The 25,192-nt window shown below is 39.9% G+C and overlaps 2 protein-coding genes and 1 long non-coding RNA gene across 5 annotated transcripts; 2 read left to right on the forward strand and 1 right to left on the reverse strand.

Moving 5' to 3' along the window:
* Positions 1–615: 615 nt before the first annotated feature.
* On the forward strand, positions 616–18,286 carry pigs (phosphatidylinositol glycan anchor biosynthesis, class S). Its single transcript, XM_030069481.1, has 12 exons — positions 616–698; positions 12,138–12,277; positions 12,377–12,488; positions 12,574–12,663; positions 12,763–12,854; positions 13,934–14,174; positions 14,674–14,816; positions 15,233–15,347; positions 15,468–15,613; positions 15,766–15,866; positions 15,944–16,154; positions 17,627–18,286. Exons 1-12 carry the CDS (start codon positions 680–682, stop codon positions 17,903–17,905), a joined length of 1,689 nt encoding a protein of 562 aa, XP_029925341.1. The 5' UTR covers positions 616–679; the 3' UTR covers positions 17,906–18,286.
* Positions 2,256–3,198, reverse strand: LOC115371886 (uncharacterized). Its single transcript, XR_003929402.1, has 3 exons — positions 3,128–3,198; positions 2,792–2,871; positions 2,256–2,710 (listed from the first exon to the last, which is right to left on the reverse strand). It is a non-coding gene; the product is annotated as an uncharacterized LOC115371886 (long non-coding RNA).
* A 1,101-nt stretch (positions 18,287–19,387) lies between the features above and the next one.
* Positions 19,388–24,362, forward strand: srsf1b (serine and arginine rich splicing factor 1b). Of its 3 annotated transcripts, XR_003929354.1 has the most exons (6): positions 19,388–19,856; positions 20,552–20,733; positions 20,836–21,008; positions 22,326–23,138; positions 23,742–24,157; positions 24,255–24,356. XR_003929354.1 is itself a non-coding variant. In XM_030068561.1 (4 exons), the coding sequence occupies exons 1-4, from the start codon at positions 19,663–19,665 to the stop codon at positions 22,506–22,508; spliced, it is 732 nt and encodes a 243-aa protein (XP_029924421.1). In that variant the 5' UTR covers positions 19,388–19,662; the 3' UTR covers positions 22,509–24,362. The 3 variants fall into 3 exon arrangements, 1 of the variants encoding a protein (XP_029924421.1); XR_003929353.1 differs by having other exon boundaries at positions 23,742–24,362; XM_030068561.1 differs by having other exon boundaries at positions 22,326–24,362.
* Positions 24,363–25,192: the final 830 nt, after the last annotated feature.

A 25,192-nucleotide genomic window follows, 5' to 3' on the forward strand; every position in this document is an offset into this window, starting at 1 on the left:
TGGCAATTTTTCCACTAAAAAGTGGTTGTAGTGAAAAAATAAATGCTAGCAATCAACTCAGAATCATGAAAAACCCCTAGTTTGACCCCTCACAAGTTAGTTAAGGCCAAATTAAACATTTTCGATTTTTTAAATATCGGTTATCAGTAGACTACCTCGACTTTGATGAGGTTTTTTCGGGGTTTCCCCAGGGAGTTGAATTTCAACCTTTTAATACATGTTATTACACACCTTTATGAACACAATGGCAAAGAAATTTCTTGGTAATGATTTAGTTGGCAGATTGGTCAAATATCTGATAAAATGCCCTTACTAGTATTTATCTATCTAAAGTATATTTCATTGTACCTTTAAAACTGCAAATGCGGTGCGTTTTATACAACATCTCAGGGTGAGCCGGCCGAAGTGGTAACGATCACGCTGATCGTTCAATGGGAAGGGCGGGTTCAAGTCGAGAGACAGGCCTCTTGGATCCACGACACATGAATATATGTTAAACACTAATATATTTTAAAGTATTTATTTGAAAGTATTTATTTATTTAAATCCTTGTTTTGTCTTGTATAATCACAACGGTTATAAATCCTCATCACTGCCCCGCCCTTCTTTGTTTAGATCACGTGATCCAACATTGGCCGGTTTGTACTAAGAAACGCACCCGCTCAGTTCATTGACAGAGATGGCTACCGCGGAAGTGGGTGAGTAGATTCTGTTTCTCTACGATATGAATCATTTTTATGTCCATATGCAGGCAACGTTTACACAATTTAATTATAGTTTTGCATCAGAAAACTGGACTGGAGTTACTTAGTAACCACAGCACGAGGCGCCCGCTTGGCCCATGCTGTATGACCGGTGCTAACAGTTAGCCAGCTAGCTGCGGCTCCACCAGTATAGCAGTGGTGGCTAAGATGGGAGCTGCATGAGTGAGGTCCTTTAATTTAAATCAGGTTCTTTATTATTGCAGTCCAGTCTTATGTGCGTCATTAGATTTAGGACCGCGGTAAAGTTAGTTTGTTGTTGGATATTGGCTTGACATTCGGTTGGGACCGTCTGCCTAGAAATGAAAAATGTTCACTAAAAATCAACGAAATGACCTTTTACCATTCTGTTTACTGTAGTATTTTACACTTATATTGCCCTATCTACTACAGGTGAGATTTTTAGGAAAAAACATTTTATATGGCCACAGCATGCATTTAATAACTGAAAATATTCTCTAAAAATCAACAAAATGACCCTTTACCATTCTGTTTGCTGTAGTACATCATATTCATAAGGCCCCATCTACTACAGGTGAGTTTTTTAGGAAAAAACATTTTATATGGCCATAGCATGCTTTTAATAACTGAAAATATTCACTAAAAATCAACGAAATGACCCTTTACCATTCTGTTTACTGTAGTATTTTACACTTATATTGACCTATCTACTACAGGTGGGTTTTTTAGGAAAAAACATTTTATTTGGTCATAGCATGCATTTAATAACTGGAAATATTCACAAAAAATCAACAAAATGACCCTTTAACATTCTGTTTGCTGTAGTACATCATATTTGTTATGCTCTATCTACTACAGGTGAGTTTTTTTGGAAAAAACCTTTTATTTGGTCATAGCATGCATTTAATAACTGAAAATATTCACAAAAAATCAACGAAATGACCCTTTAACATTCTGTTTGCTGTAGTATATCATATTCATAAGGCCCCATCTACTACAGGTGAGTTTTTTTGGAAAAAACATTTTATTTGGTCATAGCATGCATTTAATAACTGGAAATATTCACAAAAAATCAACGAAATGACCCTTTAACATTCTGTTTGCTGTAGTATTTTACACTTATATTGACCTATCTACTACAGGTGAGTTTTTTAAGAAAAAAACATTTTATATGGCCATAGCATGCTTTTAATAACTGAAAATATTCACAAAAAATCAACGAAATGACCCTTTAACATTCTGTTTGCTGTAGTATATCATATTCATAAGGCCCCATCTACTACAGGTGAGTTTTTTTGGAAAAAACATTTTATTTGGTCATAGCATGCATTTAATAACTGGAAATATTCACAAAAAATCAACAAAATGACCCTTTAACATTCTGTTTGCTGTAGTATTTTACACTTATATTGACCTATCTACTACAGGTGAGTTTTTTAAGAAAAAAAACATTTTATATGGCCATAGCATGCTTTTAATAACTGAAAATATTCACAAAAAATCAACGAAATGACCCTTTAACATTCTGTTTGCTGTAGTACATCATATTCATAAGGCCCCATCTACTACAGGTGAGTTTTTTAGGAAAAAACATTTTATATGGCCATAGCATGCTTTTAATAACTGAAAATATTCACAAAAAATCAACGAAATGACCCTTTACCATTCTGTTTGCTGTAGTACATCATATTTGTAATGTCCTATCTACTACAGGTGAGTTTTTTAAGAAAAAAACATTTTATATGGCCATAGCATGCTTTTAATACCTGAAAATATTCACAAAAAATCAACGAAATGACCCTTTAACATTCTGTTTGCTGTAGTACATCATATTCATAAGGCCCCATCTACTACAGGTGAGTTTTTTTTTTTTCACAAGCAACCAAGCACATGTCACACCACCATTCCTCCTTTTCTGCTGGAATCCTGTCTGGAGTCAACCCAAGGCAAGGTGCGTGGAACCATCTCTGGCACTGATCACATTCAATCTGTAATAATAGATCATAAGAGATACACCAGTAGTTTTGAAGTTGAAATGAATTACTTCTTCTCACATTTATGACACTTACCCAAGTGATTTTCAGTGTTTCTTTTTGCAGTGACAGAGGCATGTTTAGGCCACAATGGGAGCAAAAGTCCTCCTTTGACTCTGAAATTAACAACAAAAGGAACCTACCAGTTGTATTGTGCAGACAAATGACATGCGGACATCACTGCTTTAATGGGAAATGAGTGATCCTAACACTTGCTGTCCTTAAAATGTCCTTGAAAACACATTTGACAACAGGTTACAATAAACTTCCTTAGTAAACAGGAGACTTTATCTCTCTACACGCACGTGTCTATGATTGTATAACAAAATGTTTTATGAAATATTTATTTGATCAATACTATCAGTAAAATACCTGATGCAAGAAGGATATCCTCAGCCATCATTCTTCTCTGCTGTGCAATGTGTTCACGAGATGGATTAATGTCAAATTCCTCTGGGATTGCAGGGAATGTCTCAATAGTTTTTCTGGCCATCTGAGTTAAAACAAGCACAATTCAGAATTTTTCTCATACTCTGTACAAATTAGTTTAAACCAAAGACTGAGAGGATTTGATTACGCTCTGTCATGGCTCTTAAAGATTTACCCAATGGCAGAACATTACATCTTTATAAAAAAATGTTTCTCACCTGCATGACAAACACACCACAGCTGGTTCCATCCTTCTGCGTTGTGTGAACAATAGTGGCAGGTTTCCAGGGTATATTTAACCAATCCCTTCTTCCCATTTGATTGAATCGTGTTCTGAAATATTTACTGTCACAATATATGTGCACTGTTAGGGTTTGTAATCATTTAATATATTTTCAAAATGTTATTATTTGTAATAATTTATTATTTTTAAAAAGGTGTTGGTCAGAGTGCTGCAATCTGGAGCACCGCTAGAAACTTTTTACCCTGTGAAAAAAATGAATGTAATATTAAATATGTCTCACCGGAAACACTTAGCTGCCTCTCTCGAGTCCTCAAGATCACTGTCTGCATCAGCTGGATCAACCACAAATATCTGGCTGGATGGTGCATGCAAGAACTGTTCATTAGAGAAAGTGTTGTTAGACACGTATTAAAATTTAAATAGAATTTCTTCTAATATCTTATAGTTGTCTAGGTGTATTACTCACAACAAACTTCCAGTGGCTGCGGCGCACATTCACACATCCGACAATGCCATCGTATTGATCAAAGTTCACCTAAAATATGAGATATTAATGTTAATAGGATATTAAGTTTTGCAGTATAAATTATTGGTCACTTTTCATAAATTTACCTTGGGGCTGATACAGCCATTATTTTGTTGAGTGTAATCGTACTTACATTTCTTAACCTTTGTCTCAAAACTTGATCTGTTTTTCCAAACAGAATCACACCCATAACGTAGTGGTTTAGCAGGTACAGTCGATTTGAATCTGTTTTCTTCAGAATGGTGTCGATGTAGAAATCTATCGTCTGAAAGACAAAACTCCAATTTAAAAAAAACAAACAAACAAAAAAAACTTGTTGGTTTTATATTCTGAGAAGTTACTTTCATGGGGCATGTATGGAATTAATATTCTTTACCTCGCCAGTAAGGAGATTGTGAGGTCTCAGTGAGAGGAAATCTTTGTGTCGTAGACAGATGGACACATTATCAGAAGATTTAATGGCTGCAATGACAATCTCTGTTTCTCTCCTTTTCCACAGCATGTTCATCTACAGTTGTTTTGAAAAGAAAATACTTATTACATCTTGTTTATTCTGGGAGACTACATAAAACACCTGACCTGGGGCGTACACACTACTGCTGTCAGTAAGAAGGCACAGCATAAACTATACTTCCTTAGAATAAATAAATAAATAAATAAACAAACTGGTTAAAACACAGTTCTATGCCAGAGCCATAATTGCATTTAATGATTTAAAAAACAAACAAACAAAAAAAAAACACACACACACACAACTCTTTATCAGCATGACAGTGATTTATCACATACCTCAGAACGTAGTGCATCAGCACTGGTCTGAAGTGTGGTGGCATCTCCTTCTGCAGCATTTTTCAGTGTTCCATCAGGAATGAGAGATGATTCTGAGACATTGCTCAGAAGACCCGATTCACTTTTGTGAATATTTGCTTGCTTGAGATCTTCCTTTTTCTTTGATTTAATGTTCCCAGTTGTTAGCCTTGGGAGCTGGCATTGTGCCTTTTCTTGAGCTCTGTCAGGGTTAGAGGGCGGGTCTAAGGCCTTGTTTGACTTTATTGTTCCGTTTTTATGATCATCACTTTTGATGCGGTTTTTGCTCTTATTTTTCGCCGTCCTCTGTTTTGGTACTGGCATTGTGTCTGGAGCAGTGTAGTATTTGGACTGTCCAACTTTGAGTGGCTGATCCTTTCTGGCCCATGTCTCCTCTGACAACTTTATATCAAGGAATGTCTGAGGCTTTGTAATGACACAATCCGGCAACTTGTGTTTCATGATATGCTCAATGTATCTGTTCTGAAGGGATCTGTACATGGTTCGGATAAAGGTCCCAGGTCGCAATTGTTTTTTTTTCCTTAAAATGTGGTGTTTTACTATTCCAAACCATTGCTCAACATGACAATTTGTCTCCCTTGTTTTTTCAGTCCTGTCTCCCACCAACTCTTCATCTTCCTCTTTCTGATCAGTGCACTCTTCATTTACTTCTTCTTCAGCTGGTTGTGTCAGATCTCCCAGCATGACTCCACTCCACAATGGGAATATGGGCATATAATTATCCAGTAGGACTTTAACAATTCCAGGACAGTAATAGAGATTCTCATCTGATGGCTGTTCTGAGGACTGTTCTGCATCAATCATCTCCTTTGCATCTTCACATGCATGTCGAAAAACAGCAGAAAATGGAGAGCTGCCTGAAATTGTATGAGATTTACAAAATGCATCATCATGGTTCACAATGACTTCAGAGTCTGATGACATTGTACATGTATGTTCACACTTTGAGTGTTGAATCAGTCTTTGAAGTCTCTGTAAGTTTTCCTCCACAACTTCACTGCAATTCTTGCTGAGCAATATGATGCAGAGACACTGGAAGATGTTCTCACCTTCTTTCAGTGTTCGACTGTTCTGCAGTCTGGCAAACACAAAGGTCAGAAATTCTTTGTGACCTTTGTCAGTCACATTCTTGCCAATGACCTGTGACACTGCTTTTAAGATATGGGCTGAGCAAAGGTGTATAATTGTGAAGGACTTCCACTCCTGCTTGCCATGGCAGGCAGCAAAGGTTCTGTCAAGATATGCCATGATAGACTCTCTATTGAATGCTGTGAGTACTGCCTGTATGAGTGCCCAACTGAAGTCTGTCTCAACATAGCCCACATTCTTTCTTGTAAATTTGCATAACATGTGAAGGAATCTCATCAGCCAATAGGAGATTGTAGGCACTGTCTGGTCGTTTGACACCATCTCTGCCACTGGTAGTGGTGGTGTTCCTCTGCCCTGTCCAGCCAACACGAGGGCATAGTAAAGATTCTTTTTTTTTTGTTCAGGGATCTTGGACACAATGCTTCCAGTTGCATCTAGATAAAGATGAACTTTTTTCTTTTGTCGGAGATGTGCCAACAAAATGCCTATTCCTTTTTCTGTGTACATATGCACACAGAAAGGGTCCACTTGAAAACTCTGGATGTAACCGGGCAGGTGGATGAAACTTGTGTCGCATTCTTTCATGATCTGCTGGGTCATGTGAACCTCCATCAATACGTTCTGATGAAGATGTGCTGCCTTTCTGACCTCATATCCAATTGTTTTCAGTATGTCTCTGTTTAAGGCCTGTGTTAGATTTCCAGCAGCAATGGCTTCTTTTGGTGTTTTTCCCAATAAGTCATAATATGTTTGACTCACTCCTTGGGATAATTTTTTTGCAATTTTTCCCCTTCTTATGTTGGATGCTGGCCTCATCTTTGTATGGCTTCTAAGATGGTGAGCTTGTCCATGTCTACACACTGTCAGTGAAATTTTTTTCTGACCTCTTTGGGGCTTTTTAGCTAACCAAAAAGTGTAATAGGCCTTACATGTTGGAAAGGTACAGACAGCTTTTAAGTGCATATATGGGCAATTCCTTTTCCTGCTGCCTGATGACTTCACATATTGATATTTGAAGGCCAGCACACAGCAAGGATTCTTCTTGCTGAATTCATCATAAATTTTGTGAGTCCAAGACGGCTTTAATTTTTTGGTTCCTTCAACTGGCCTGATTGATTCCCATGTTTTTTTATCAATTGATATTTTAAAAATTCTTGGAAGGGTCATAATTGCTCTTCTATTTTTTTTTCTTGGTTCTTCATTGCCTGTGAGTTTGCTTTTTTGTTTGCCCGTCTGATTGCCTTTTGATTTGCTTTTTGGTTTGCCTGTCTGTTTATCTGTTGTGTTTTCATCTGCATCATCTCCATCCTCTTCTTCTGCATCAACACACTGTGCATTATGATCTGCTGTCACAGCCTCCTCAAAGGAATCATCATTGGGCAGATCGTGATGCAGATACTCCTGGGCTGAATGTGATTCTTGGCCCTCTTGGTTCATGTCAAGTTCTTGAGCTACAATGAGCTCTGGATCTGTTATACCATCCATGGCTGGATGGATAGGCTGAACGTCTGTGACTTGAATGGGTTCTTCAACTCGGTATTCCTCAACATACTCTGGAAGTAAAATTGGCTCTTGATTGTTTGCATTTATACTGGGCTGATGGCTTTTTGATGCTAAGCTGGGCTTTTTGCCTCCATCCTCTTCAGCTAGTGCAAGCTCCTCAACCATGATGGCGTCATGGTCCCTAAGTGGCTCTAGCTCTGCTTCACCTTGTATAGTTTCTTCACCTTGGGTCACTACAAGCTCATGGCCTTGAGACTTATATATTGCGACCTTTTCCCTAAGACTTCTCCTGTTTTCAGACCATATTACCCACAACCAATGTCGTCTGGTCTTGCTATCATTGTTAAAAAGTGTGTGGCAAATTTCAGACCACACGGGTGAGGTGTAAGTTATGCCCGACTTGATGGACAAATTTGCCTCTGCAAATGCTCTCACAACAGCCTCTACTCCTCCGGCTTCCTCCCATATATCTGTCTTATGCTTTCGTCTTTTCATTATCTAAAAAGATGGACAGAATAAACAATGCATTGTATAAAATTCCTGAAATTTCTCTTCCAATTTGAGTTCACAGAATAATACTAGTAAGGATGGGCCTGTCCAGTACTCTGTATCCCTGTCGGAGCAATATCAGCCAAAATGAACTATTTTTTAAATAAGCATTTGATTTCATTTGTTTTTTTGTTTTTTTTTACACAATTGGGGCAAAATTCCACAGCTTATTTGCATTTTTAACCATATTTTAAAAGGTTTCTTAACGTCCAAATTTTTATAAAAACCATTGACTTTCTGGTGTGAAAATTTCACAGGGTAACATTAGCCACCATCAAACAGCATGCAGCCTTCGTTAGCTCAAAATAAATCCATATTCCTGTTTGTGGACTCAATAATTTATTATACATCATTCATTACATTTACCTGGCAAATTCAGTATCATTGAGGGTATTGTGATACAGCCACAATAAAATGCTAAATAGCTAAATAGCTAGCTCAAAAGCTCATGTTTGTAAAAACACTTAATTTTTATTAATGAACCATGTTGCCCTACCTTGCTCACACTGTAGAAGAGATGGAGTTCAACCTGCTCTGATGCCTGAACATTCTGGAGCAAGTGGGAGGAGTATTTAATTTTTACGGAATCGAAAAGACACCTTATCACGTAACTACAAGAACTGGATCTCGCAGTTACAAGATCTTCTCTCGTAATTACAAGATAAGGTGTCGATTTTTTTTTTTTTATTCAGTTAATGCAATGCACTTCCGTAATATTTTATTGAGTCATAGAAAATATTTAGATTTGTATTTTTGTATTTATGGTTATTCAGTCTAGGTTTATAGCAAAGCACAGTTTGGAGTACAGTACAATGAATTATAAGGTCTCTACTGTAGTAGCTGGCACATTTACAGAATGAATCACAACAACAAACACTAACAGAATGTTAAAGGGTCATTTCGTTGATTTTTTGTGAATATTTCCAGTTATTAAATGCATGCGATGACCAAATAAAATGTTTTTTCCTAAAAAACTCACCTGTAGTAGATAGGTCAATATAAGTGTAAAATACTACAGCAAACAGAATGTTAAAGGGTCATTTCGTTGATTTTTTGTGAATATTTTCAGGTATTAAAAGCATGCTATGGCCATATAAAATGTTTTTTCCTAAAAAACTCACCTGTAGTAGATGGGGCCTTATGAATATGATGTACTACAGCAAACAGAATGTTAAAGGGTCATTTCGTTGATTTTTTGTGAATATTTTCAGTTATTAAATGCATGCTATGACCAAATAAAATGTTTTTCCCTAAAAAACTCACCTGTAGTAGATAGGTCAATATAAGTGTAAAATACTACAGCAAACAGAATGGTAAAGGGTCATTTTGTTGATTTTTTGTGAATATTTTCAGTTATTAAATGCATGCTATGGCCAAATAAAATGTTTTTTCCTAAAAAACTCACCTGTAGTAGATGGAGCATAACAAATATGATGTACTACAGCAAACAGAATGGTAAAGGGTCATTTCGTTGATTTTTTGTGAATATTTCCAGGTATTAAATGCATGCTATGAACAAATAAAATGTTTTTCCCTAAAAAACTCACCTGTAGTAGATGGAGCATAACAAATATGATGTACTACAGCAAACAGAATGGTAAAGGGTCATTTTGTTGATTTTTTGTGAATATTTTCAGTTATTAAATGCATGCTATGGCCAAATAAAATGTTTTTTCCTAAAAAACTCACCTGTAGTAGATGGAGCATAACAAATATGATGTACTACAGCAAACAGAATGGTAAAGGGTCATTTCGTTGATTTTTTGTGAATATTTTCAGTTATTAAATGCATGCTATGGCCATATAAAATGTTTTTTTCTTAAAAAACTCACCTGTAGTAGATAGGACATTACAAATATGATGTACTACAGCAAACAGAATGTTAAAGGGTCATTTCATTGATTTTTTGTGAATATTTTCAGGTATTAAATGTATACTATGGCCATATAAAACTTTTTTTTCAGAAAAATCTCACCTGTAGTAGTAAGGGTATTACAAATGCAAAATACTACAGCAAACAGAAAGTTAAAAAATAATTTAATTGATTTTTAGTGAATATTTTCAGGTATTACATGCATACAATGTCCATATAAAATGTTTTTTCAGTAAAAACTCACATGTAATAGAAGGGGCATTGCAAATATGATCTACTACAGCAAACAGAATGGTAAAAGGTCATTTCGTTTATTTTTGGTGAACATTTTTCATGACTTAAATCATACTGAAACGTGTAATTTACAGACGGTCCCTAACAGGGACCACGACGAGTGACGGTAGGTTGACAATGTGGAGACGCAGTTTTCTGGTAAAACTTGAAATCGTGAGGATAGTTTACAGTAATCTTATGGTACATCAAAGTACGGTGATGTATCTATTGGCTACAGTCTTTAATTATGCAGGCACTGCCGTGGTCTCCGATTGAAAGCACAAATAAAACCGAACGTCAAGCCAATATCGAATAACCAACCAACTTCACCCCAGTAGATTACGGTGCCTAGCTTTTTAGATCTTGAAAATGGCATTGATGATGTTCTCCTGATCCAGAGAGTCCTGCCGTGATGCTTCCTTCTCTTAGTCCAGTTCAGTTCAATTTAGGAGTAACAACCAACAAACAAAATAATAAAAAAATATATTGAGATCAGTTCGTTTTTAATCAGTCTGTGCCTCAGATATGCAAAATTTATGTTTCAGAGCTGTGATGTGTGAGAAGCTGGCTTGTCTTCATATTTGGTTTGGACCATGTTTTACATGCATGGAGGCATATTACGTTTGTTCTCTCACTCTCAGTATATTATTGCTATTGTCTGCTGTGTTTTGGTGTCTTGTGGGCCCATGCAGGCTGAGCATCTTTTGGTGCATGACACCTGCTAGAATAAATATTACCTTACTTTACCATACATATTTACATTTTATATATCGGCATAGGTGCATTTTCTATTAAATGTCAATATTGAATTTTCTATTCTATTACTCTACATGATCTATTTAGCCCATATTTAAATTAACCGAGTCGTTGTTTTACATATATTGTTATTAATACTAGTATATTATGACTAGTATTCTTATTGTTTGTCCACTTTAATGAACTCTTACCATTATTGATGCTATCCTTATTGATTATGAGCAGATGTTTGGCTATATAAACTGAATTTTTCAGCCAGGTAAAGCTCACTAAGAGGCCACTCACACTGGCAAGTTTGATCCGCGCCCAAGCACGATTGCCCTTAAAATCCGGATTCTTTGAGCAGTGTGATCGCTCCGTATCGTGCTTGAATACAGTACACTTCCCCCGCTCTGGCACGGTTGGAAGGGGTGTGCTTCAGCGCGGTACGGGCGCGTACATGAGCACATGCACGGTCACGCACGCAGTGCGCGGACGTAAATCATGCAACTTTCCTCCTGCCTCTGCAAAACTGTTTAATGTGCGCAGCGCGATTACCGGCGAATGGCCGCGTTGCGCAATCAATAATCAACCGTGTGGTCTGTGTCATTGTCTGTTGTGCTGCTGCAACCGCGTATAAACAAAAGTCGGTTTATAATGAAAGTACAGCAGTCTGTGTGCGGAGATCCGGCAGACCTGGTGTTGGCCGCGGCACCGGCCGGCACTGGCCGCGGCACCGCGCGGTGTGCGGCCACCCGGTCACCCGGTCTGCCGGATCTGCCAGGTGCCGCTCCGGCTGTCAGTTGGACCTTTCTGAAGAAGGAGGAAGTTACCTCCGAAACTGTCAAGGTAAATAAACATCCCATGTCTGATTAAAAGGACCAAAAACGTTTTTTAGTTAAAAGGAAGACATGATGTATTTGAACTACATTGATTTATAATGATGTCGGGCCATGCCTGTTGTTGTCGTATTTCAACGTGATGACGCGCACACCGGGGGCAATCGTGCTTGGGCGCGTTTGGGAAAAAGGTAATGTGAGTGCAGGCCAGCCGGGGACTGGAGAGGGGTGGATTTTGGCGTTAGCACGATACGGGCTCAAACTTGCCAATGTGAGTGGGCCCTAGTCTCTCAGGTTGTGGATGATAATATTAACAGCTTCACACTCACCCATCAGTATTCTCAGTTTGAAATGGAGCTCTCTGACCTGTGAGGACTTGTCACAGTGAAGGATGAAGTGCATCTCTGTCTCAGCCTTGTTTTTGTCTTGCAGTCTCTGCTGCCAGTTGTTAGTGCCTCTTATTCTCTCTCTGTGTCTCTCTCTCTCTCCATCAGAGCGAAGGCAAGGCCAGCATGCGGCTCTGGCCATAGCAGCAGTGGTCATCATTGTCGGAGTCCCTCTGTGGTGGCGGACAACTGAAACATACCGCGCCTGGCTGCCCGTCACTCAGATAAATGAACTGGCTAAGCTGCAGGTTTGTGTGCATGTCTCCTCATCTTGTGATCTAGTTAATCTTCTACATGCACATCTTATCTTTTAATTTTCTGTGCTCTCCCTGTATTCTGTTGTGCAGCTGCAGCTGAGTGTGGATGTGGAGGTTGTGTTTGCACGGGGAACCCTGACGCCCGAGCAGCAGAAGAAGGTCCCGCTGACACAGACACAGGATGAGGAACACATGGTAGACGGTGAGGATTTGTTAATGGCACATTCACCCTCATGGCTTCAAAATACTGAAGACTAATTCTTCCTTCATAAATGTATTGTTTTCAGAAGATACAGCTTTGAGGTACAGGTATGAGACCCGATACCGCACAGCTACGATCATGGAGGAAGACGCCCTGAACCAGCCGACTGCTGCAGGTGAGATGCCACCCGCCTGTCAAATCAGCTATTAACTCAAAGTTGACCAAGCATGTGGTTAAATTTTCTTTTTCTCTCTTTCTCTCTTTTTCTCTCTAGAGGCAGATCTCTCTCTACACACACTGAGTGAGAGTCCATGTGGCTCTGTGGTTGTCTATGTGATCCCAGAGGCATCTTCACTGCTGCCTGAGGTTAAAACTTTCCATGTCCTCCTCCCTGTCAGCTGTGCTGTTTTTTCCACTCTTTGTATACATTTAAATGTATTTCTTTCATTTTTTCTGTAGCATTACATTAGCATGTTTGTTATTTTTCAATCTACATTAAGCAAAGTTATATGCGTTTTTTTTTTTTAACAACAAAATGACCCATTAAAATGTGAGAGTCTTCACTGTGGGTCATCTTTCCACCATACAATTTACAGCTGGGCTGTTGTTATTTCCTGGTTTGACCTTTTTATATTTCTCAGCTTCATTCAAAGCATCACTGAAACGGCACATTCATTAGATAAGCGCATCTTAAGATCAGTTGTGCGAAGGCCTCCTGCTGCAGTCACCACTCCAGTGACAGAGAAAGTGCATTCAAAGCATCTTATATTCCAGCTGAAATTCTGCCGCTTCACCACATTTAAAAAAAAAATTGGAGATCAGAGACAAAATAATCCAAGTAATCCCACAAGAGCCTTGTCTGAGTGAAATGCATCCCACATTTCCATCCCAAAACATATTTTTTCACCTTAACTTTCAGTATTGCGCAAGCATTCTACCATCAATCTGAAAGCAGTATTGACTTTTTATTTACAAATGGAGTTTGAGCTCTTAGTACCCTCTAGTGATCAGAAATGTCTATGTGCAGCTTTAATATTAAAGGGACAGTTCACCCAGTATTGAGAATTTTGTCATTATCACCCCCCTGCCAGTTGAAGACAGCTGAAGTTGATGAGTAGCACATTTTAGTATTCAAAAAGACAACATCACAATTTCCTCATACAGCTTATGTAGCATGATCAAAATCTCGAAAGCCAAATGTTTGCACCCTGAGTGGAAAATACCTTCACAATTTTATGTGGCACACATTTTTACTATAGCCCTTGATCACAGAACAGATCAAAAGGCTTCTGCAGAGTTGTGCTCACTATCTTCCTGTGTGTCGTAATGACAAAGACACCTCACCTGTTTCAACCTGCACAGGACTGAGTACATATGGCACCATTTTTTTTTTTTTTTTTTTTGGTAAACTATTCCTTTAATGTCTGTCCATATCTTATTTTCAGGTGGTTGAAGTGTACATTGGTCAGCGGCGGACAGCCATGCTGCGCATTGGTGCCCAGATGAGAGTGGGCAGGACGCTGAAACAGCTGCTGGCTCACCTGGAGCCTCGCATCCAGCAGGTGCTGCAGGTCATGTCATTCAGCCACAGTGACATCACGGCCGCCCTCAGTGACAGAGTCCGTCCCAGCCCCGGCAACAAGGAGAGCTTGGCTGACAGCATGAGAGCCTTCAAATCCAGCCCAGGTCAGTCTTTGAGTCAGCACAGTGATACAGTGGACCAACTTCATTTCTTTTCCAGTCAGTTTATATTAGGGCTGAACAATTGATTGAAATATTATTGACAACGCAGTATGACCTAGAGCAATATCCTAATCGCAGGAACAGCAGGTAAAATGTGTGGCATAATCGGCTTATAATGAGGTATGGTGGTGCTACAGAAATGTTCTGGTTTACAAAACAGTCTTAAGACATAGGGAAACATAATTGTTTGAGATGGACACCAGCAAAAATCACAGTCATTATTTTGAATTGTTTGTGAAAATTAAAGTTATGATGCAGAAATTGTTATAAATCATATCCCAACCACAGCACCTGTGAAAATAATTGATTTTGTTACCATATTGTTTTGCCATTTGATTTTATACTTTACTGTAGTTGTTAACACTGTATGCTGAAACATCATCTTTTATTTCTTGTCCTCTGTGATCCTTTTCCTCATCTTCTCTCCATCTGCTCTCCTCAGGTTATGAGATCACATTCAGTTTGTTGAACCCAGACCCAAAGTCACACAGGCTGCACTGGGACATCGAGAGTGCTGTGCAGAATTACATCCAGCCTTTGCTTACAAAACTGGCTCCTGTGGCCAACTTCAGCATCGACTCTCAGGTACGATCTGTATCAGGGCTGGGCAGTAATTCACTATTATTGTTTTACATTATTTCAGTAGAGTCAGATTGTGATGATGTAGTCCTATTGGGATAATGTAACACCAAAATTGTGCTGTCTTAACTGTCGATAATAAGCCAGTTTTTATGCAGAAACATACACAAAAAATCACATATAACATTCCCATTAAGTTAATTTGATTGAATGTTAATGTGTTTATTTAACATGATTTTCCATACAGGAGTCATAATGTGATATAAATAGATATTAAAAAAAAAAAAAAAACTTGTGTCATATTTATTTCAACCTCATCGTCCAGCTCTAATCAGTGTGTTTGTGTATTTGAGTGTGTGTGTGTGTTTATAGTAACCACATCACTATAAACAGACATATCTGTTTATGCATTCTTGTTATAGATCTTGTACTATGCTATGCTGGGTGTCAACCCTCGCTACGACAGCAGCCTCAGCGCCTACACGCTCAGCGCTGACAGCCTTGCACACGTCATCAACCCTGTGGAGGCTAGGCTGGGTAAGACAAACACAAACAAACTGGATGTTTTTACATGTTTCCTAGGTGGAGAGAGAGGGTGTGGTTTGTTGTATATTTTTTGTGTATTTACAGTTGTTTTGCTCATTGTTTTGTTTTTAGGCTCGAATGCTGCCTCTTCCAACCCGGTGTTGAACTTTCTGCTGTATGTCCCAGATGCTCACCATTCGCCCCTTTACATCCATGACCACAAGAAACAAAAAGTTCACTCTAATGCCTTCCACTCACCACGATGGGGTGGTATTATGGTAAGATCAGCACTACCACACGGGCATTGGGCAAGGTGTTCCAAAGGAATGAGTAATATTTTAGTTAATGGTGGTTTTCAGCCTACGTTGATCTCTGTTTGTTGTGTTGGGGACTGCATCAACGGAAAATGTCTTTCAAATTGTTTTTATAGGTCTACAATGTTAATGATTTCTATGGACCAGACCCTGTGTTCCCGATGGACATCAACATTAGCATGGCAAAAGTCATGGGAGTCTTCCTCGCACAGCTCCGGTAAGCAAACGCCTATACTGATACATCTTCCTCCTCCCATAGGCACAATGTAATCCTCCTCTTTCACGCTGTTTCAGGCTGCTGCTGGGCGTGCAGTCATCTGCCACTCCTCCCGGCTTTGTGGTGGCATCGTGTGGCAGCGCAGGACTGGCTGATTGGGAGCTGGACCGCCTCATGTGGAGCCGGACGGTGGAGAATGTTGCCACAGCAACGACCACCATCACCTCACTGGCACAGCTCCTTGACCAGATAGGCAACATTGTGATCAATGATAATATCGCCCAGCAGGTAAATTGCACACACACACACCCGCATTAATCAGTCTGCTCTGTGTAGGGCTGGGTATTGTTTAGAAATTTTCGATACCAGTAAAGTCACCAATACCTTTGACACCAGGGCCTGAACAATTCTTTTTTCAATACCAGTTTTGTAAAATCTTGTTAGAAAATATTTTTTATAATGTCTCTGGGTGTAATGTAGTGTTTTTCTGTATGCCTCTACGATGTGTAATGTTAGACAGCCAATCACCAGCATTATTAGATCTTGACGCTGATGAGATTCTCGTCGGTATTGAAATTCTGGTACAGTGGCATTTTACAATACTTGGTTGTTGATGGGGAATACTTTGGTTTGTTTGTGTGAGTGCGAGTGGCTTTATAATGCAACCAGTCCAAAGTCTTAGGTTGCAGGTGCTGTCTTGTAAACATGAGGCAAAACATTTATGTCTGCCACTTTTTTTCTTAATTGATCCCAAATGTTTGTTCGAATTGGTTAGTATTCATTCACATCAGTTAATTAAAATGCATTAAGGTATTAATAATTATACTAGTCAACATATATGACACACAGTGATCATACACAATGCATGAATATGCTGTGACTCATGGCCTCATGCTAGTGGAGATGCAAAAACAACTGAAGTGACTGTGAATAGGATAATCAACGTGTTACAGTTACACCTACAATCAGTGTGCGAAATAAGGGGGAGCAAAGGGGAGCTCGGCTCCCCTAGTAGTGACAGGAGCTCCCCTGGCTGGAAACATTGTGAAATTTTGGGGGAGCCGTGCCTGCTCGGTGCCGGCCAGCACCGCACAGAGTGCGTGGCCACCCGGTCAGGTCTGCCGGATCTGGTTGATTATTATTATCATTTGATTATAGATTGTGCAATGCCGCGATTCGCAGTTAATCGCGCTGCACGCATTACAATTTTGCGGAAGCAGGAGGACGGCATGATTTACATCGTATCCACGTTCATGCGCTGCGTGCGTGACCGTGCACCCCGGCTCCCCCGCACACCGTGGTATAATTCGCACACTGCCTACAATTACACTTTATGCAGTGCTGGTTACATTTTTGCTTGCTATGAAGGTTACAATAAAACATAACAGTCAGCCATGGAACACAGAAGTACGTAGTAAATATTTAGCTTTTCTGCTATCAAACAAGTAAAATATGGTAGCATGCAAAGCAGGACTATTGTGACACTGGACATGTATTTTTTGGATAGCTGCTTTAACTTAGAAGTCTCTATTGTGGAAAACTGACTGTAGCTTGTGTCAAAGAAAGGCAACTTTACCTCAATTGGATCAGAGGTTGTGCCATAAACATTATACTGTATCTTGTAATAAAGGTTGTCTGTTCTTGTAAGGCAAATTTCTGGTACCTGAAACATGCATAAATTTGGTAATTATGAATGTCTTTAGCAGTCATTTCATCAGTTTTTTTCTAACCTGTGGCTGCTTGCTGCTCATGTCACTCAGGTGTCCAGTACTGTCACATCACTGCAGTTGGCTGTGGCTGAACTGGAGGCGGGGAATCTCGGCTTTGCTCTGCAATACAGTAAAGAGGCCATTTTGGCGTCAGAAAGAGCTTTCTTTGATCCCTCGCTCCTCCATCTCCTCTACTTTCCTGATGACCAGAAGTTTGCTATCTACATACCGCTCTTCCTGCCCATGTGTGTGCCTATTCTGCTGTCCCTGCTCAAAATGTTATCTGAGGCACGACAGAGACGAAAGGAAAAACAAGCCAAGAGGGACTGAGGCACAGTCTTGCACAGACTTGATGCGATGAAAATGTGGATGCAACTCAAAACGAATCGTGCACAAACTGTTAGTGGCCTTGATATTGAGGTATTTTAATGAATGCTGTGTCCAGGGAGCCCAGGAGGGCATGACAGAAGGTTCACTTGCATCACATCATGGAGTGGTGGGGGTGCAATTTATTAATGTTGTATTGTTATTTTTTCTCGTTTTAAGGAAATTACTGTATTTATTTTAGGATTTTAATGAATGACTGCTGCGTCTGTCTGACACTGAATAGTTGGAAGCTTGAGTTTTTGTAAATGTCAAGTTTTATATTTGAATCTCTGTTTCTATTTTAAAACAATTAAACAATTAAAGATTCAGTCGTACATCCTTCCATTTGAGATTTTTGTTTTCTCTGTAAGCTTTGAACATTTAGAAAATAACTAGAGAACCAGAATTTACAAAATAATTTATTAGGATTTAGACGCTATTTGAGGTTATTTTTTAATTTCTCACATTTTTGGAAATGCAAATCTAAGTCTATCAAAGTCATAATTCTCACGGAACTGCAATGTTTTCAGGACCCACATGTGCATTTCTGCAGAACTCATCATCAGTGATCTTTAACAGATTATTTTCTTGGGTACAAAAATTATTTGTCCTATTACCTGTTTGCTGTCTATGTTCAGGTACCTGATATAACAGTACAGAACTTCAGTTAGATATTGGTATGGATGTTGGACTCTTGAACACACTGTTTCTTATGGATAGCAACTGAATCCAGTAACTGAGGTTTACAAGAAAATTTTAACCTCCCTGCCATGAGACACAATCAAATGTGTCTTGTCCTTGATCTGTTTTTGCCATCATATTCCAGCCACACTGCCCTTGCTTGTGTAAATAACGTGTGTGAATCAGGCTGTTAACCCATTCCATTAATGCTCAAAAGGGTATTTGTTCATGGGCTCTCTAGCCTACATTTATCAGTAAAAAAAATTGCCTGAGTGTGTGATTTATTTATTATTTTCAGAGAGTCAAATGTAGTTTTTGCTTTTGTGTATCAGACTTCAATGCCTTTACTGAACAACCTGTAGTCCTATAGATGTGCTAATGCACGTCTTATTCACTCAAACAAGTGCACCTAACAATTTTGCAGTTAAATGTCTTTTGTTCGGAGCTCCCAAGGAGTACATGAAGGCAACATAGTATACAGTTAGCAATTGTATTGAAAAATGTAAACAGCAAATTAACGTTGTCCAGTTCAGTTCAATTCACAGCTGAACATCAGTCTTGTGTGTTGAGTGTGATAAGGCTGAGATTAATTACCACCAGCAACCATGGCATTTAACGGCTTCGAATTGGTTTGAACGCGAAAACACTTTCAAGTCAGTGCGTTGTAGCAAAGACTGTTTTCCGAGCTTTACCTGAACGCAGCAGCGCGGAACACAAATACGATGACGTATGGGCCAGTCTTTCTCTCATTGGCTGCAGCAGTTTCCCCCTGCTCGGCTAGCTAGTTTAGCTGGTTTGGCTCTGGTGTAGCTAGTTCAAGCGAGCGTTGTTGTGTTGTTTGACATTGTGTTCCCAGGATTTTACTCATCGAAGATATACCCGGAACGTAATGTAAACAGACAAGCGGTCGCAAACGCTGATTTTTACCTACATCCAGTGGACGAAAACCCAGCCAGTGTTGTTGACAGGGTTGCTAACTGAATTGGTGCCGTTAGCGCTAGTTAGCTTTGTTTTTGTTGTCAACAGAAATTTAACTAGCGATGTCTGGCGGAGGTGTCATTCGCGGACCAGCAGGCAACAACGACTGCCGAATATACGTCGGGAATCTCCCCCCGGATATCCGCAGTAAGGACGTAGAAGATGTGTTTTACAAATATGGGAAAATCCGAGACATCGATCTGAAAAATCGAAGAGGAGGACCGCCGTTTGCCTTCGTGGAATTCGAGGACCCGAGGTAACCCGCAAGCCCGTCCGTGTTGTGTCCCTCCTGTTTCATAGATGTTCAAGTATGTTATCATAAAATATATCTGATGTGTATGTGTGTGACCTGCAATGCATCAAACATTACAGCAAGGGTAAGATAAATGATGTCACGGATTGGAAATAATGGAAAATATTGCTCACCATTACGTTCAATATAGGTCGAGCAATTCTTCGAAAGCAATGGCATTTTTCTTACCACTAAAATCTTTAGAGAGTGTTAACTGTCACATCTCCTTTATGCCAGGCACTTAAGGCCAGGCCACTTAATTCAATTTACATATCTTAGAGGACAAAGCTGTCAATTTATGCAAAACATGGAGGTGCATTATTCATGGCAGTGAGATATTTTGTGTTGTGATCAGGGTCATAAATGCACGATATTTGCAGGATAATGCAGGGCATGTAGCAAATTGAAATTTCCACTTAATAATCAATAGCACGCATTTGAGTGAATCCATGTTATATTGTTTAGCTCAGGTATGAATGGGATGATTTCTCATTCTCCCAAGGTTTGTCAAAGTCGGCCAATAGTTTACACATAATGTTTTCCTTAAATATGTGCCTGTGGACTTGACAGATGACCCTGGGTGGGTCAGTCACATTTGTAAAAGCTCTGTGCGGCCCATGTTTGTGTGTTTGATGAGGGGCAACTGTGTGGTTTCACAGGGATGCTGAGGATGCTGTTTACGGACGTGATGGTTATGACTATGATGGCTACCGCCTGCGGGTTGAGTTTCCACGAAGTGGACGTGGAGGTGGTAGAGGAGGTAGTAGTGGAGCAATGGGAACCCAAAGGGGAAGGTATGGTCCCCCTTCAAGGCGCTCTGAGTACAGGGTTAATGTCTCAGGTGGGTAATCTGTTCCTGTGACAGCACTTTCTGGTTATCTCTTTATCACTTTTATATTCAAATTTTTGTTTTCCCAATCTCTTTCCGAACTCCTCATCCCAGGTCTTCCCCCCAGTGGGAGCTGGCAGGACCTGAAGGACCACATGCGAGAGGCAGGTGATGTATGTTATGCTGATGTGTTCCGTGATGGCACCGGGGTGGTGGAGTTTGTACGCAAAGAAGACATGACCTACGCTGTCCGCAAGCTGGATAACACTAAGTTTCGCTCTCATGAGGTAGGTCAGGGTCACAGTCTCAGGCTAACTCAACAAGGAATAGATCTGGGACTAGATTTTGGAATTGAAAAGGTCTCTTAAGGTAAGCCCTCAAGAGAAACTTGGAATAATCCAGTTAAAGAAAGAAGGAAGACACAATAATTGGAAAGTAAGTAAAACCCAGCTTTAAGGCTGTTAACATATTGCCCGATGGTAATCCTGGATCCTTGCTAATCCTTGCTTGATTCTGTGCAAACCGTATACTGCTGTGGCTGCACAACTGAGGCAAATTATGCCATAAGTATTGAAATCCACAAGTTTTCCGCCCCCAGTGCACAGAAATGAAGCCTAATGTCAATTCTGGAGTCGTGTCCCAAACCATTCACTAGGAGCCTCATCAAATGGCCACTTAGGCTGAATTTTTCAACTTTTACATTGATCTAATTAATTTTGAAATCTGAGACAGCACTTTAATGTCCATTGCCATTGGGTGACATCTTAAAACCTCCAACTCCACCTTAAAAGGTTAAGTGGTCCTACCTATAAGTTGTGAGTTTAATCATAAGACAGGTGTTTGACTGCAACCGTTTTTGTTGCAGTCTAGTGGCTCTGCCTTGGCTAATGTTCTGGAAAATCACAGTTCAGACCTCAAGTCTTGTTTTCTGATTTTTTTTTTTTTTTTGTCACATGGTGGTTATGTCCTTCAGCACAAAAAAACAGGCCCACACCTCCACACAACCCTGTGGGAAGGTGCTGAATTCAGTGTGAATGCAGTTACCTCATTGATGAAAGGGAAGCTGCTGTAACACACATATGCATGAAAACATTACCTGTCTCTCTGTCACTCATTTACTCACCCCACACACCGTCACACACCGTCCACACACCCCACTGTCCCATGTTCACCAGTGACAGAGCACCTAAGCCGTTCAAAAAGCCAGGGAAAAGTTTGAAAAGGGTCAACATAATGGTTGTGGTGGTTACTTGCAATCCCCTGTGCGTGGGCTTGTCAATAAAGTTGTATTGCAATATTGTGGTTATCACGACCGCCCTAATCCTGGTGAATCTGATGTATATGTTTTCTTCTTGAATGTAACATTGTCTGTGACCACACTGAGACAAATACAGGCTCAGCACTGATGAGAGGGTTTGTTTTGTTTATTCATGTATAATTTTTTTTTCCTGTTTGTTTTGTACGCTAAACAACTATTTCATTATGTTGTCTGTCACCATATGACTGCCGGCATCTGTTCCCTCTGTGGACTGGCGTCTCATGAAGCAGCTCTTTTCCCACGTGTGCTTATTTGTGTGTGTGTGTGTGTGTGTGCATGTGTTTAGGGAGAGACAGCCTACATCCGTGTGAAGGTTGATGGTCCTCGCAGCCCCAGCTATGGTCGCTCTCGCTCCCGCAGCCGCAGTCGAAGTCGGAGCAACAGCGGGTCACGCAGCTACTCCCCACGCCGCAGCCGAGGGTCTCCATGTTACTCTCCCCGGCATTCCCATTCCCGCTCCCGCACCTAGACACACCACACCGTAATTAAACCACCCAGCCAGCTCAACCCAACAACGCACCTCAGCCCGGGGGAGAGAAACTTCATGACACGGAACAAATCCTGTATAGTCCCCATGGACCATCTGCTGTGTTAACCGTTTCTCTTGTTGTGTGTTCCTGTTTTTCCAGTTCTCTATTGTGGTTTTCATTTTGGTTTCCATTTTGGCAGACTCTTATTTGACCAGATCAGGCTGGAATTGGCTGAAATTTTCTGGTCTGTGATTTTTTGCCCCTGTCTTACCTCTCCCCCCCGACCCCAAACCCCCACCCCCACCCTCCCACCTTTGAACGTCTCTGCTCTTCTAACTGATCTCTCCTCCTTTCTATGTAACTTTCCTCCACCGATTCCAGGAGGTGTGTGAAAAGGAATGGTACCTTTTTTTAGGTTGCCATCATTGTATGCTTTTATGTTGTAGTTGTTATGTTGTGGGTGGGAGGCTCTTCACTTTGTTTGGCCTTGCATTTATTATTGTATTTTGACCTTCTCGTGTGTCTCTCTGTAGAGTTCAGAGGAGCAGGATAGGATGGGACAGAGGAAAAGGAAACACAGTTCATATTAGGATAAACAGGAGGAGGAGGAGTCAAATATGGCACCAATGGTATGACGGCTGTGGCCTCTCAACTCTGAAATCTACATAAGGCTTTAGTTCTTTTTTTTTTCCTTTGTAAATTCTGAACATATGCTTGACAGTAGTCGAGCACTGTTATTGAATGTTTTCAGTAGTAACAATTGAGTTTTGTTTTGCCATGCTATAGCTGTTGTAGTTACTTCTGCATGCCCCTTTTATAGTTTAGTGTAAAAGCAAAGTTACTTGCCTTCTGTCAGTACCCCCCTATGGCCCAGTGGTTCTGCTCACCAGTCCTGCAATTTTTACAAGAGAAAAAGAAAAAGAAAGTTGTATCATTATGGCATAATTTCGCTGTATGTATTTGATATACTACTTTATGCTGGGAGACCCAATGGTCTGTATTTCTGTTTTTGCTCATGTTTCAGTATCCAGAATAATTAAGTAGGTGTTTTTTTTTTTGTTGTTGTTTTCTGTTCTTAGTTGTCCCATTTTTGTTTTCCCTGGTGAATGCTCTCCTAGATGCATTTAATGACAAATTTTCATTTAATTTGTTTTGGTTTTTTTTTTTTTTTTAAATATGTGAAGGTGTGATTCTAACTTGCCTCCTTCTCTTTGGTTCTGCTGGTATTGAAGGTTTGGACTGGGCTCATTGTCTCCCCATTCCGGAGCCGGATCAGGATTCAGGATCAGATCAGGATTAGGATTAGGCTTCAGGATGGATACATGGAGCAGGAGCATGGCAGCATTTTACCGGGAGAGGATCCCGACCCCTGGCCCAGCCTACATAACCCCATCAAACCGGAATCATTGTAGTACACTATTCAATTTCAATTGGCTTTCACATAGTCAAAAGAATTTTTTTTTCCTTTTTTTTTTTTGTGCGGGACCTCAGAGACGCATTCACTGATGGGATCCTGATGAGAGATTATTTTTGTCAGATATAATTTTTTTTTTTTTTTTTAAATTGAAAGAAAGCGGAGCAAAACTCGGATCAAAACGAGGAGGCGGGCTGGGAGGTGCAGAATGGATCCACGCACGTAAGGAGAGTGGTAAATAGTGGGCAAACAGTGGAGGAGGGAGGGAAGAGGGAGGACTGGGAGGTAACAAGGGAATGTGTTGTTAATGTGGTTTGCATTTTTTTTCTAGGACATTCTTTTTCTGTGAGGAGGATGAGCTCTCATTTTGCTAAGTATAATCTCCATTATCTTGAAGCTTTGATCTGTGTCAATAAAAGTTAATTCATTAATAGTTAAATGTTTGTGTTTCTCTTTTCAGTATTTTGCACATCTACAGTAATCACTTGAGTCATAGATTATGATATACATGTCAAGAGGACAGAGAAACTTGCAGTTTACAGTGTCTACAGCTTTAGACTTATATTAATCTGCCTAGATTGAGTCTTTGATTTGCAGGTGATCCAGGACCTTTCATCAGTGCATGTTACACATGAGAGGTCGATCAAAATGCAATATTCAGCTTCCAGTGTACCCCAAATAAGATTTACCTCTCTCTGATCTTTACTAAAGCTAACATATTACCTGTTCTTGTATTACAGTAGAACCCACTTTAAATGTTGAAATTTAATTATACCTATGACGTGTTAACTAAATCAAAAATTGTGCTTGAAGCAAATACACTAAGCTGTAATGTACTAACTGAAGCAGAATTCCCTGTATTCCTGAAATGATGGACATTTTAATGAGTTAGTCACATAAACATTGAATGAAATTTCACCGGTCAGCCATAAGCCAAAAAGTTGTTAACTGTGATAATATTTGATGATCACAAGTAATTCCAAAAAGCTTAAAAATGAGCTCAAGTATTTTGTGATATTCTTTGCTGGAATAGCTGTTGGCAGACAAATGGACGAAACCCCCCAAATAGGAATTTAACACCTACTTTAAATTCATATATTGCAGTAACTATGTATTTTGCCAAACTGCATAAAAATGCCTCTGGTATGGCACAGACTTTTGAGCACCTTTTTCCCCCGGATGCAGCAATTCCCTGTGATGTAAAGCAAAAGGCCTTTTTCCTGCAGCTTACTGATAACATCAAGCATAAAGAGGGTCTCAGGTGTCATT

Source organism: Myripristis murdjan, chromosome 14 (assembly GCF_902150065.1).
Source record: "Myripristis murdjan chromosome 14, fMyrMur1.1, whole genome shotgun sequence".
Lineage (NCBI taxonomy): Eukaryota > Metazoa > Chordata > Actinopteri > Holocentriformes > Holocentridae > Myripristis > Myripristis murdjan.

What these genes read in the sequence shown, in the direction of transcription:
- srsf1b (XM_030068561.1), top strand. Translation starts at nt 19,663, where the DNA reads ATGTCTGGCGGAGGTGTCATTCGCGGACCAGCAGGCAACAACGACTGC. An exon ending in GTGGAATTCGAGGACCCGAG is followed by an intron (nt 19,857 to 20,551) that starts GTAACCCGCAAG and finishes GTGGTTTCACAG; the next exon opens with GGATGCTGAGGATGCTGTTT. An exon ending in GTACAGGGTTAATGTCTCAG is followed by an intron (nt 20,734 to 20,835) that starts GTGGGTAATCTG and finishes TCCTCATCCCAG; the next exon opens with GTCTTCCCCCCAGTGGGAGC.
- pigs (XM_030069481.1), top strand. An exon ending in GAACCAGCCGACTGCTGCAG is followed by an intron (nt 12,664 to 12,762) that starts GTGAGATGCCAC and finishes TTTTCTCTCTAG; the next exon opens with AGGCAGATCTCTCTCTACAC. An exon ending in AGCCTTCAAATCCAGCCCAG is followed by an intron (nt 14,175 to 14,673) that starts GTCAGTCTTTGA and finishes TGCTCTCCTCAG; the next exon opens with GTTATGAGATCACATTCAGT.